Consider the following 14,849-nt stretch of genomic DNA (forward strand, 5'->3'; position numbering starts at 1 on the left):
GTAAATGGATAGAAATCTAGCAATGCATATTATTTGCTTCTGTTTATGCTTCATTCTAGAGTTTATGGCTGTGATCATAGCCCTCCAGTGGATATATTAAACAAATAATTTCCTAAATTGACATCTGCTTAGGATTAATTACCAGAGTTGACAATAGCAATATAGTCTTATTGTAACAAATTCAAGTAATACAGAGGTGTGGGAAGTATCAACCCCGGCAACTTTCCACCCTAAATTTCTCAGAGATAGTCAGTGATATGTTTTAGTGGGATTCTATAAAAACGCCTCCAAATACACACACACACACACTCTCTCTCTCTCTCTCTCTCTCTCTCTCTCTCTTGCATGAATATACATTGTATTTTCTTAAAAATAAAAAAATAGCCGGGCGCGGTGGCTCAAGCCTGTAATCCCAGCACTTTGGGAGGCCGAGGCGGGTGGATCACGAGGTCGAGAGTTCGAGACCATCCTGGTCGACATGGTGAAACCCCGTCTCTACTAAAAATACAAAAAATCAGCTGGGCATGGTGACGTGTGCCTATAATCCCAGCTACTCAGGAGGCTGAGGCAGGAGAATTGCCTGAATCCAGGAGGCGGAGGTTGCGGTGAGCCGAGATTGCGCCATTGCACTCCAGCCTGGGTAACAAGAGCGAAACTCCGTCTCAAAAAAAATAAAAATAAAAATAAAAAAATAAAAAAACAGATTAAACTATGCATGTTATCATTAGTATTCCTTTCCAGTTAACATCTTACAATCTGATCCCATCTCAGGACATAAAGATCTTTCTCCTTAACACCTGAATAGTGTTAATCATTGACCTGACATCTTTCCCATGAAAGGAGCTCAGAGAATGATATGAAGGACCCCTGAGGAGATGGCCATTTAGTTTGACTCCTGTGTTCTTCCTTTTTAGCATTCGAGATTTACTGAAGTTCAAAGAAGAAGTGACAAAAGAGAGAGACCAGCTCTTATCAGAAGTGGTGAAATTACGAGAATCCCTAGCTCAGACCACTGAACAGCAGCAAGAAACCGAGCGATCGAAAGAGGAGGCTGAACAAGCCATCAGTCAGGTCTGCCATGGAGGGCAAGAAGAAGAAATATTTCCTTCCAGAGGATGTTTGTCCTTCCCCGGTCTCTATTCCCATCTTGTTCCTTTCTCAAATTTACCCCCTTGTGCCCAAATGAAATATCCTCAGTTCTGCTTGTTTCTCTAGTTTGTTCTCGAGAGGAGATTTACTTGAGTTGAACTACTTGAATCGTTCTTTCTCTGCATTCTCTGTCTGAGAAGTCGCTGAGGCAAGCACTCCCTACTTACAGTTGTGGCTCAAAAAGATGACCCCCAAGAAGGCCAGGGGTCCCAGCATCTGGGGATGGTGGAAGTAGTTTCTTCGGCCCTTCTTTGTTTTATTTTTATTATTAGAAAGGCATTTAGTTGACTCCTTCAGAATACTTTTATATAAAGCCAGAGGTCAACTAGATCATATACAATGTGCAGTCCCCAAGAGAAACATGAGACTTCTTTGAACATGAGATAAGAAAAAGACTTTCCATAGAATACAGACATAAAGATAAACCTATAGTCTTCTCTTTAGCAATATCCAGGGGTCATGTAAAACACAATTTTATACTTAGGGTAGCCAGCCACATTTTATTTAGTCCTTACTGATAGAGAATGGGATGAATTATTTCCGTGTTTAATGCCCTAGAACTCTGAGCTTCCATGTGCGTTTGATTTTACACCACATTTTGTAGATTTGTTGCCTATCATCAGGGTAGTCATTTGGTTTTAAGGCCATGAGAAACAGCATACAATATTTCTGAAAAATTTGAACACTGGGGCTCAAGAATGTCTGTACTACAGGGGAAATACTACTGCAAAGGGTCTGCCCTGACCATCACAGACCTGAGAGAGGAGGGGGCTTGGCTGGCTGAGACCTGCCGCGGTCTGCGCTTATCTTGTTCTCTCTTGTGCTTTCCGCGCCCTCTAGTTCCAACAAGAAATCCAGCAACGTCAGAACGAAGCTTCACGGGAGTTCCGAAAGAAGGAAAAACTAGAGAAAGAGCTCAAGCAGATTCAGGCAGACATGGACGCCAGGCAGACAGAAATAAAAGCCCTGCAGCAGTACGTGCAGAAGAGCAAGGAGGAGCTTCAGAAGCTGGAGCAGCAGCTGAAGGAGCAGAAGGTGAGTTGGGTGTGGGCCTTTGCGAAAAACAAGAAAAACCCAGACTGGCACCTTTGTTCACACCCATTTGTGCATTTTGAATTCTCTTGGAAAGCAGCAAATTCCCTTCACTACTCATGGTGGTAATATAAAACTTAGCACTGCAATTTGGTCTTTGAATGGCTCTTATAAGGTAGTTATGCCCCTCCTTTTAAAATTTCCCAGCTCTAACAGGTTAATTAATTTCTTTTTAACCTTTTATTGATCTATAATATACACATAGAAAAGTATATGTCACAAGTGGACAGCTTGATGAATTTTCACCACTCAACTGCATCTTGGTCACCTGCTCCCAGGCGGAGAAACGGAACATCACCAGTGCTGCAGAAGCCCTTTTGTGCTCCGTCCTCGTCATTCTCCCTCTAAAAGGCTACCTCTATCCTGAATTCTAAGCAGAGATTGGTTTTGCCTGTCTTTGTACTTTACAGAAATGAAATATTACAAGATATACTCTTTGCGTCTATCTTCTGCTATATTCTGTTTGTGAGATTCATTCATGTTGTTGCAATGTAGTTATAGACTTGTGATGTCCAATATGGTAGCCCTTAGCAACAAGTGGTTATTTAAATTTAAATTTAACTTTATTAAAATGAAAGGAAATTAAAAATTTATTTCCTTGGTTGTACCAGCATCATTTCGAGTGCTCAGTAGCCACAGGTGACTAGTTGATGCCATATTAGCACAGACAGAGAACATTTACATCACTGCAGATAGCTCTATTAGACAAAGCTCAGTAGACCATTTGTTCTCATTGCTGTCCCGTATTCCATTGGGTGAGTATAACAATTTATTTTTAACAGGTTTATTTTTATTTGTTCATTTTTTTAATTATTATTTTTTGAGATGGAGTCTGTCTGTCACCCAGGCTGGTGTACACTGGCACAATCTTGGCTCACTGCAACCTCTGCCTCCTGGGTTCAAGTGATTCTCCTGCCTCAGCCTCCCGAGTAGTTGGGACTACAGAAATCGGCCACCATGCCCAGATAACTTTTGTATTTTTAGTAGAGATAGAATGTCACCATGTTGGCCAGGCTGGTCTTGAATTCCTGACCTCAAGTGATCCAACCACCTTGGCCTCCCAAAGTGCTGGAATTACAGGCATGAGCCACTGTGCCCGGCCAACAGGTTTATTTTTAAGTTATTTTCAAGTTTAGGAAACTAAGGTCAATCTTTATATATTTTTAATGTGGTACTGATTTTATCACTTCCCCTATTACAGCAGTTTAAGGTGACACAAATATTAGTAATTCTATTATGCATTTTCTCATTTCTTAAAGAAGCAATTCATATAATTGAAAAATCTCTCTTAAATATGTTTTCACTCAGGAAGCTTGTTTCCAAAGAATTGTCAAGCCATTAAGATACTCAAAAATAGATATAAGTATACTTTTTTGGCCTGTTGCTCTATTAATTTTATATAAAGCCAGAAGTCAAATAGATAATTCACAGTATACAGCCTCCAGCAGAAAAACATGAGACTTCTTTGAGCATAAAAAATAAGAGAGAGGCTTTTGGACATCAGGATAAAACTATCCTCCTGTGAAACACAACTGCATTTTTAGCATAGCCGGTTAGATTTTATTTAGTACCATTGATGGAGAATTGGTTGGATTCTTTTCATGCTTAATTTTTGCGTGCATGGAAGTTATATTTTGGAGGCATTACCTAAACTGTCTTCTCTCTCTTTCTATTTTTACCTTGTAATTCATTTGCTATCCCTCCACCTCCTCAATATCCCCCAATAGAAATGAGCCCCCAAGATACAGTCTTTTTTTTTTTTTTTTGAGACAGAGTCTTGCTCTGTTGCCAGGCTGGAGTGTAGTGGCATGATCTCGGCTCACTGTGACCTCTGTCTCCCAGATTCAGGTGATTCCCCTGCCTCAGCCTCCTGAGTAGCAGGGACTACAGGTGCTCGCTACCATGCCTGGCTAATTTTTTTTGTATCCTGATCAAGCCAGGATGGTCTTGATCTTCTGACTTCCTGATCCGCCTGCCTTGGCCTCCCAAAGTCCTGGGATGACAGGCATGAGCCACCATGCCCAGCCAATTCTTTGTTTTTATAAAACTGTATCTGCTGAGGATAGTCAAGGCAAGGAAGAGGAATATCTGGCTGACACTGAACTTAAGCAGATATAAATCACTCCACTGCTATTCCATGGTTTCGAATTAAGTTAGATTAAAAGAAAATTGTCTCTGTGTTGATGTTAGTGAACAGTTCTGTTGACGAAAATGTTTTAGGCATGGTAATGCAGGATTTGCTTCTGAAGATGTAGCTTCCAAGCCCCACAGCTTATAAAATCCGTTTGAATCTCTAGCTCATTTGCAATGATTATAGCAATTGTTGCATATGCAAAGCCTGCCAAATGGCAAACAGGCATTAAAATATTTATCTACCACCTGTGAACAAGACTTCCCAAGGCTCTCAGAAAAAAAAATTATGCTCACTGTGTTATTCATTAGAAGGCATCATTTTCCTCAACCGTTTAACATTCATCATATTTGAGTGCGTTAGTGCTTTCATCGGGGATAAAGAACAATTTCTACAAAGACAAAAACTTAGGGTTGCTGTTATCTTCCCAGGAGGTTTTTGGGGCCCCCTGTGTGTATATACAAGCATGGTAATCAGATTAAAAAGCATTAACCAGCTCATTCCATACCTTTCAGATACTGAATGAGAGAGCTGCAAAGGAACTCGAGCAATTTCAGATGAGAAATGCTAAACTTCAGCAAGAGAATGAACAGCACAATTTGGTCTGTGAGCAGCTATCCCAGGAAAACCAACAGAAGGCGCTGGAGCTCAAAGTAAACACCAAGTCACATGTCTGTTCCCTAGCTCTTCCCTCCTCATTCCCTGTTAAGGCAGGTTTGCCTTGGTGATTGGAGTCCTCATTTGGATAGCCTATTGGCTCTACTGAGTGCCTTGACGCATCAGGGGCAGGTGCGGACGTACAGGGATTTCTTTATGCCCAGAAGCAGAGTTTGGGGACTTCCATTCTTTCTTATAAAATTGCAAACCTGATTATTGATCATACAGTTATGCAAATGTTTTCCAAAGTGAGCTCAGATGTCTATCTCTGTAACTAGCCTTGCAAGAAACCAGTTGCTCAAAGCTAGAAACCCATTCACATGTGTGAGTAGCCAAAAATTCAGATTATATTTTACTACTTGTATGGAGAAGGTGGGATGGAATCGCTGGGGGAGAGACTGATACTACCTCGTATTTACTTACAGGAGTGTATCACGATTTTCACTTCTGTCTACTGTATATTTTGAGACAGATTTCCTGTTCTTCTCCTTGCTCTCATTGAAGAGTGCTTACAAATTAAGTTTAGATAACAGTTTAGACTCAGATATATATTGTTATGTCTACCTGCTTAACAGAGCAGCTTTATGTTTATCACTTTAATTTTGAAAAAAAAAAAATCCATATTCCCTACTCTGGTTATGTTAGAATACTGGATGTAAAAAGAGTGGCCTAGCAAGAATTATACATAGATTTGGGCAGAGGACCGTAACATTTTTGTATCACAATGTCCTTTGAGAATCTGATGGTAAGATATACATGCACATACTTATTTGCATATCTTACATCTTGTGTTTCATGCATCCCAGAAATAGAAGAGGTTTCCAGGATTTTTCTGAAGTCTAAATGTGGGATCTGGATTAATAACCACTGAATTAGAACATCTTAGAACTGGAAGAGGCCTTAATGTCAACAAATTTGAACCCTATAGGGTCTGAGGCTGAAAAACTTTTAAAACAGCCCAGAACGGGTAGACTTGAAACCATTCTTTATGAGAATGCAGTAAGTTAAAGCAGAGATGAGATGACTACTTAAGTAAAAATAACATATTAGCCCCTAAGGTAAAATTAAAGGAAAAAGACTCACACCATTAATTCTTTTCCTTGATAACATGAATGGGGCATTTTGAAAGATGGACTATTTCTGTTATCAGATCATGAGCCTAATGGGATTTTGGCCTCTAACAATAATCTGAGGATAAAATGAACAGCTAATTTCAGTCTCTTAATTGTTATAAGCTGAGATAATTGCTAACCTTTGTTTGCAGAAGAATCCCAGCTGCTTTTTCAGTCACTTCTAATGGCAAAATTTTTGAAAAGTGAATTTAATTTAAATTTCCAAAATCTGGAAAGCTTAAAGTCTTAAGACAAAAATTGGGTGCATTCCTTTGCTAGGATTATTTTTAGGGGACAGTTTGCCATTTTATAGACTGACCAGTCATACTGTGAAATATCTGGTCCACTTATCCATATGTATACCTACTAACATACTTTGAGGAAGGAGGATGCCTTCTCTAGTGTATATAACTAGTGTAGAATGGCCCAGTGAGTCCAGAAGAGTATTTGAATATTTTATAGCATGTTAATAACCTTCTGATAGAGATCACTTCATAAGTCCATGAAAATTGCTAATCAAATATTATATATAAAATTCACATATTTTTGATACCTACAACTCAGTATTCTTATCTTATTTGATTCTACAATTAGATGATGTATCAGTTTGTTTTCACAGTGCTGATAAAGACATACCTGAGACTGGGCAATTTACAAAAGAAAGAGGTTTAATTGGACTTAACAGTTCCACATGGCTGAGGAGGCCTCACAATCATGGCAGAAGGCAAGGAGGAACAAGTCACATCTTATGTGGATGGCAGCAGGCAAAGGGAGAGAGCTTGTGCAGGGGAGCTCCTCTTTTTAAAACCATCAGCCCTCATGAGACTTATTCACTATCATGAGTATAGCATGGGAAAGACTTGCCCCATGATTCAATTACCTCTTATCGGGCCCCTCCCACAACACATGAGAATTCAAGATGAGATTTGGGTGGGGACACAGGCAAACCATATCAGATGGTAACTTGAAACCAAATTTTTCAGTCTTTTTATTATTTTTAGTTCATAAAAATACAAAATATAACCACATATTTTATTTAGTGGACAGAATTTTTCAATTTCTCTCAAAACCAAATTGTGAGTGCTTGATTTAATCTCATAGAACAACTTTACACTGTTGCCGGGTGCGGTGGCTCAAGCCTGTAATCCCAGCACTTTGGGAGGCCGAGGTGGGTGGATCACGAGGTCCAGAGATTGAGACCATCCTGGTCAACAAGGTGAAACCCCGTCTCTACTAAAAATACAAAAAATTAGCTGGGCATGGTGGTGCATGCCTGTAATTCCAGCTACTCAGGAGGCTGAGACAGGAGAATTGCCTGAACCCGGGAGGCGGAGGTTGCAGTGAGCTGAGATCGTGCCATCGCACTCCAGCCTGGGTAACAAGAGCGAAACTCCGGATTAAAAAAAAAAAAAAAAAAAAAAAAAAAAAAAAAAAGAACAACTTTACACTGTCATCTGTCATGGGAAGAATTTCCTTTTACTGGTTCTGAGTTTACCATCATCCAGTCCCTGGCTCTTCATTTACAAAGTGTTTCATTAATTCTTTCTTACTAATTACAGGCCAAAGAGGAGGAAGTCCATCAAATGCGCCTTGACATCGGGAAGCTCAACAAAATGAGAGAACAAATCCATAAGAAGTTGCACCACATTGAAGATCAAAAGGCGGAGGTTGAACAGCACAAAGAAACCCTAAAAAATCAGATCATGGGATTAGAGAGAGGTAAACCATTCTGCACTTTGTTTTATTCACTTAGAAACATTTCACTGGTGACTAATGTCATCTTGCAACCCAGAGCTCCATGTTTACAAACACAACCCCTGACAAATGAAATCAGTAAAACAACACTCACGCTGGTAAACAGTCAATATGTGGTGGGGTGGCGGGCATCATTTTGAATACCTTAAACTCTTACCTTCAATAGTTCTTCCACAGGTTCTATTGACAAAAATGAAAATCCAGCCTAAAGTATTACTCAGTATTTGTCCATGGAGTAAATAGCATTTAAACTCTTATGTCTGAGGTTCATATGACCTGCTTTAGTTCTTCTTTTCCACAGAAGATAGTGAATAAATTAGAATGAAAAGCCTTCATTAGAAGTATCTGGAACAATATTGCACTGAGAATGAGCAGAACAAAAATAAATGGCTTCTAACATCTTTTCTCTGTCAGTACTTTGCCACGTGATGAACCCCTGTCTTACTCAGTTATAACCAACCTGTGAAGGGAAAATTTAAGTGCCACAGGGAGGTACGGAGAAATCAGTAAGGACACAAGCAATGGAGTCAGAGCTGCCTGAGTTTAGATCCCATCTCCACACATCTGGTGGTTGGGAGTGAAATAAGTGAACACTTGTGGACACTGTCTGGCACACACTGTGCAAATTACATTTCATCCGTCATCATCCGGATATATTGCTGTTTTCTGAATAAAAAATACAATTAAAATACAGGATACTTGTCAAATTTGGTGCAGCAGAAACAGCTCTGGACTTGGAGACAGCCTGGGTATGAATTCTGACTACACTGAAGTATGTGAGATAGGAACATCTGTGTCCTGTTGACTTCACCCAGGCAGCTGTAAGGTGTCAATCACTGAATGAGACAAGATACCTAAAAGCACAAAAGCATTCATTCCTCACTAAAAGTTAGGTACAATCCACGAGGTCAAGAGATCGAGACCATCCTGGTCAACATGGTGAAACCCCGTCTCTACTAAAAATACAAAAAACTAGCTGGGCATGGTGGCGCGTGCCTGTAATCCCAGCCACTCAGGAGGCTGAGGCAGGAGAATTGCCTGAACCCAGGAGGCAGAGGTTGCAGTGAGCTGAGACGGCGCCATTGCACTCCAGCCTGAGTAACAAGAGTAAAATTCCGTCTTAAAAAAAAAAAAAGTTACGTACAATCTAAATCTCTGGGTAGAATTATTAGAAATATTTGTCACTAGTGAGACTCTGTCTTAAAAAAAAAGATTAAGGCAGGGCACGGTGGCTCATGACTGTAATCTCAGCAGTTTGGAGGCCAAAGCAGGTGGATCACCTGAGGTCAGGAGATCGAGACCAGCCTGGCCAACACGGTGAAACCCTGTCTATACTAAAAATACAAAAATTAGCTGGGCATGGTGGCGGGCACCTGTAATCCCAGCTGCATGGGAGGCTGATGCAGGAGAACAGTTTGAACCTGGGAGGGGGAGGTTGCAGTGAGCCAAGATAGTGCCACTGCACTCCAGCTGGGGTGACAGAGGGAGACTGTGTCTCAAAAAAAAAGAAGAGAAAAAGAAAAAAAAATTGTCACTTAGGTCTTTGATTGTGGATCTTTTTCCTTCTAAGATATCAATAAATAATCTTTTATTGAGACACAGTTGCAGCTTATCTCGACAGTTTCTCTGTTCATCCATTCAATAAATTAAACTCAGACTATGAGCAGGCACTATTCTAGGCACTGGGTGCATGGAGGACTCTGCCCTCAGGATACCCACAGTGTAATGTGCGTTTTCAATCTAATACCTTCTGTGACAGATATGAAGAAAAATGGAACTATAAGAGCATTTTTTGTACCTGTCTGAGTGACTATCAAAACACTCTCATATTTAAATTTCTAGATTTTTGCTTGCAATAATTATAAGCTTTGTAAAAAAAAAAAAGTTTATCCATTTGGCTTGGAGTGCAACTTTTTTTTTTTTTTTTTTAAGATGGGGTTTCACCATGTTGGTCAGGCTGGTCTTGAACTCCTGACCTCAGGTGATCCACCTGCCTTGGCCTCCAAAGTGCTTGGATTACAGGCGTGAGCCACCACGCCCAGCCTGCAACTCTTCATCCTTAAATCATGTATACAAAAGTTATCATTCTCTCTCTTTTGACTATTTTATAGGTATCATCAGCATTGTTATTTCTTCTTAGGGACCACTTCCTTTTGATGCGTCCAATCAAAAAAATGGCACAGAGCATAACAGTGAGGAGCATGGGTCTCCCTCCTCCGTGTTATGATTTTCTACCACAGAACCCAAGAAACAAACTGAAAAACTACCAGAGCTAACAAGAGAGGTCAATGAGTTCAGTAGGGTGGCAGCTTACAAAATAAATATGTAGATATCAATAGCTTTTTTTTATACCAAAAAATAAATTAGACTATATGATGGAAAAACTCCTCTTCACAATAGCAGCTAAAATAATATATATCTGTGAATACAGTTACCAAGATATCTGCAAGCTCTATATATTAGAAAAAGCCACAGAATTCTGTTGAGGGATATAAAGGAAGACTTGAAAGATACATCAAGTTCCTGGATGAGAAAATGCAAAAGGATAAAAATATAAATCTGTCCAAGTTAATTTACATTCAATTTTTCCAAACAAATTTCAGTGAGTTGCAGCCTGACATGGAGGCTTACACCTGTAATCCCAGCACTTTGGGAGGCTGAGAGAGAAGGATCACTTAAGGCTAGGGGTTCAAGGTCAGTTGCAAGGCAACATATTGAGATACTATCTCTTAAAAGAAAATTGCCAGGTGTGGTGGTATGCTCCTGTGCAGCTGTGGTAGCACATGCCTGTAGTCCCAACTACTTGGGAGGCTGAGGCAAGAGGATCACTTGAGTCCAGTAGGTCAAGGCTGCAGTGAGCTATGATCACAGTACTACTGCACTCCAGCCTGGGTGACAGAGTGAGTTTCTTTTAAAAAAAATTCAGTGAGTTATGTTGTATGGGACTCAAAAATTGATTCTAGAGTTCCTCCAGAAGAATAAACACATGAAAATAGAGATGAAATCTGGGAAATAAGAGTGATAAGGGAAGATTTGCCTTCCCAGATGTTTAAATGTATTATAAAGCTTCAATAATCAAATTGTGTTGTGATGATGTCCAGAGAAACAGATCAATGAAAAAGATTGGAAAGGCCAGAAAAGACCCAAGATTATCATCTAAGATAAGGTATTGTTTCCTGCCAGTGTGCAGTATGGATTATTAAGAAAATAATGATGTGACAATAAGATTCTCTTTGGCAGAAAAGTCAATACCAAATGTTGAAACCATAAAGTCAAGATTGAGAGATTAAATGAAATAAAATTTAAAATTTTCTATATTCTGTATTCTCTATAAATGAAGGCAAATTGACTGAAAGATTGTCAAAGCTCTTTATTATATGTAAAGAGCTTCTTTTAAAAATCCACAAAAAAGGTCAGGAGTGGTGGCTCACACCTATAATCCCAGCACTTTAGGAGACATAGGCAGGTGGATTGCTTGAGCGCAGGAGTCTGAGACCAGCCTGGGCAACATGGCAAAAGCCCATCTCTACCAGAAAAAGAAAAAGAAAGATAAAAATTAGCTGGGCAGGGTGGCACATGCCTGTAGTCCCAATTACTCAGGAAACTGAGAGTCAAAGGTTGCAGTGAGCTGTAGTTGTACCTCTGCACTCTATCCTGGGCAACAGGGTGAGACCTTGTCTCAGAAAAAAAAAAAAAAAAAATCCCAAAAGGATAAACAATTTATGAGAAAAATTGGTAAAGGGCAAATGTGGGCAGTTTGAAAAACAGAAATACAAATGAATGGTCATTAAACAGGAAAAAGCAGTAAACTTCACTACTAAGCAAAGAAACACAAATTAAATACTGACATACTAGTTTTTAAAAATCTATCAGACTGTCAAAGATCAAAGAGAATGATGATATTCAGGGGTGGTTTGTGTGTGGATTTAAATTACTGTTAATTTGCTAGAGAGAAATGTCTTTTAAAAAATCCCCTTTGATCCAGGACTTACTCTTCTACAGGAAAAATATGAATAAGAACTTTCACAGGATTATTTCACCACCAGGCGTGGTGGCTCACGCCTGTAATCCTAGCACTTTGGGAGGTCGAGGTTGGTGGATCACCTGAGGTCAGGAGTTCAAGACCAGCCTGGCCATCATGGTGAAACCCCATCTTTAAAAAAAAAAAAGAACATTCACAGGATTATTGCTTATAACTGAAAAAAAAAAAGCAACTTAAATCTTAAAATGAGGGATTGGCTAGATTAATTAAGTATTTTCACATAGTGAAAACCAATTACAAACTCATATGCTGATGCACATTTACAGTATAGAAAGGCATTTGTTCTATGCTTGTTAATTATAAAAGCAAGCTATAAAATAGCATGCTATGTATACAATAAGCTTCTGTTTTGGGGGAAAAAGTCACCATCAAATGTTGAAACCATAAAGCCAAGATTGAGAGATTAAATAAAATAAATGTTACAGTTTTCTATATTCTGTATTCTCTATACAGAATATGCAGTGTACTATATGCTTAGTGTACTATGATTCTCTTTTGGGGCATGTGTGTATTTACAAATATATATATTTATAAATATATTTATATACACATGTATATTTACATAAGAATAAGCTGGGACAGAGACATATTAAAATACTAATTAGATTCTGGTCGATTTAAATTTTCTCACTTTTGTTTATCTGAATTTTTAATTTCGTTCTGTGTTTCTATTTACTTGTATAATTAAAAAAACATTTAAAAAGAGCAAGGGACTGGGTTCGGTAGCTTATGCCTGCTTGTAATCCCAGCACTTTGGGAGGTTGAGGCAGGTGGATCACCTGAGGTCAGGAGTTCGAGACCAGCCTGGCCAACATGGTGAAACCCTGTGTTGACAAAAGAGTCAAACTGTAAAATATTTTAAGAGATTTATTCTGAGCCAAATGTGACTGACCATGGCCCGTGACACAGCCCTAAGGATGTCCTGAGAACATGTGCCCAAGGTGGTTGGGGTACAGCTTGGTTTTATATATTTTAGGAAGGCATGAGACATCAATCAAATACTTTTACGAAATACATTGGTTTGGTTCAGAAAGGCGGGACAACTCATAGCAGCCAGTGGGGGCTTCGAGGCTGTAGGTAAATTCAAACATTTTCTGGTTGACAATTGGTTGAGTTTATCTGAAGACCTGGGATAAATAGAAAGGAAATGTTCAGGTTAAGATAAAGGATTGTGGAGACAAGTTTTATTGTGCAGAGGAAGCTCTCAGATAGCAGACTTCAGAAAGAGCAGTTTGTAAAATATTTCTTATTGGATCTAAAAGGGTGCTTGGCTCTTTGTTGATTATCTCCTGGATCTGGAAAGGAACGAAGGAAAACGAAGGGGAAAGGGGATTCTCTATAGAAAGTGGATTTTTCCCACGAGAGACTTTGCAGGGCAATTTCAAGGCATGGCAAAGAAATATATTTTGGGGTTAAATATTTTGATTTTCTCCCTTGTTACGCTAGAGTCAGATTGGAAGGTACGTCACAATATACAGGGTTAATAAAACCCATCTGAAGAGAATTTATGGTTTGTAGGGCACAACTCCCCAGACCTCTTAGATAGGAATTTGGGCAAGATGAAAAAAATCAGAGCTAGTCCTCACCCATCTCTACCAAAAATACAAAAATAATTAGCCGGGCACGGTGGTGCTGCACCTGTTGTCCCAGCTACTCGGGAGGCTGAAGCAGGAGAATCCCTTGAACCTGGGAGGCAGAGGTTACAGATCTGGGATTGTGCCACTGCATGCCAGCCTAGGTTACAGAGCAAGGCTCTGTCTAAAAGAAAAAAAAAAAAAAAAAGAAGGACGTTTTGGTGTGAGAGAAATCTTAGCCCTATTGGCCTCAGACTGTTGGCAAATGGATTAATCTCTGCAAGCAAGCCTCAGATTCCATCTCTTTAGTGAGGGGGGGAGACAGACCTACCTCACTTGGTCATACCAAAGATTACATACACTCGATTAATGGTAGTTTTATAGCAAGAGACAAACATGTAAAGCAGTTTTTGTATCACTGCGGCTTTTGCAGATTCTCTTAGGTTGACTCTACATAATTATTATTTTTTTTCTCCTTGGGGATTTAGAGGTGGAGGCTTCAAAGAAACAAGCAGAACTTGATAGAAAGGCAATGGATGAGCTTCTGAGGGAAAGGGACATACTAAATAAGGTGAGTTTGTTATAGTCACACTGGTAAATAAACGTCTTTCTTCAACACTGTAATATCTGGCTGTAACCAGTGTATGGTAAAAGAAAAGCCGAGGCAAACAAAAGTGGATTAGAATAAATCATAGTTCTTAATTTTCCTCTAAGCAGCTTCCTGTAGTCTACCATTCACTGGCCATGAATTGCAATTGCATTATCACCTGAGAACACAAAAAGATTTTGGAGAATTAGCATATAAGCCAGGAGGGGATTTCAGAGTGTTTTGTGGATTCTGTTTTCATTACTGGTGTGCTATCTAGCATCCTAAGCAGTTGATCGGCATTTCTGAACTTAGTATCTATAATTGGCAACTTTTGCTAATCCAAAAATTACGAGTGAGTGCTAATTGAATTTTAACTATGAGGTGTTAGGTGTAGGAATGGCAGGTCTAAGCTTTCCTCCGTCTTTTCAGGGTTGTAGCTTTTGGTTTTGTTTTCTATCTTTATCCTGTCTGACCTTCCAGCTCAGTGTGGTCCAAAGCTAAGGGAGAGGTTATGGGAGCTTGAAGGCAGAGACCTGAAGATTCTCCGTTAAATATAGGACCCCTTCTTTTTCCTATCCCACTTCCTGAAGATTTTTTCCATTGACAGTCACTTTTAGGAGATTAACTACTTTCAGGGATTTAGAGCAAATTTTCTTGCTCAAGGATTTCTTCCAGGGAGGAAGATGCCACAGGCCAGGTGTGGATGGTTAGGGGATTGGGGGTGGTGGTATCAGGCTGCTATAACAGC

The 14,849-nt window shown here is 39.6% G+C and overlaps 1 protein-coding gene across 2 annotated transcripts in view; it reads left to right on the forward strand.

Moving 5' to 3' along the window:
* CFAP58 (cilia and flagella associated protein 58) overlaps positions 1-14,849 on the forward strand; it is a 114,122-nt gene that overhangs the window by 19,513 nt on the left and 79,760 nt on the right. For both annotated transcript variants that reach the window (XM_003922220.4, XM_074382852.1), the window contains exons 4-8: positions 915-1,071; positions 1,990-2,184; positions 4,888-5,025; positions 7,701-7,860; positions 14,001-14,083. In XM_003922220.4, the coding sequence (XP_003922269.1) occupies positions 915-1,071; positions 1,990-2,184; positions 4,888-5,025; positions 7,701-7,860; positions 14,001-14,083 (733 nt within the window). The remainder of the gene's footprint in view (positions 1-914; positions 1,072-1,989; positions 2,185-4,887; positions 5,026-7,700; positions 7,861-14,000; positions 14,084-14,849) is intronic.

The sequence above is a fragment of the Saimiri boliviensis genome, chromosome 12 (genome assembly GCF_048565385.1).
Source record: "Saimiri boliviensis isolate mSaiBol1 chromosome 12, mSaiBol1.pri, whole genome shotgun sequence".
NCBI lineage: Eukaryota > Metazoa > Chordata > Mammalia > Primates > Cebidae > Saimiri > Saimiri boliviensis.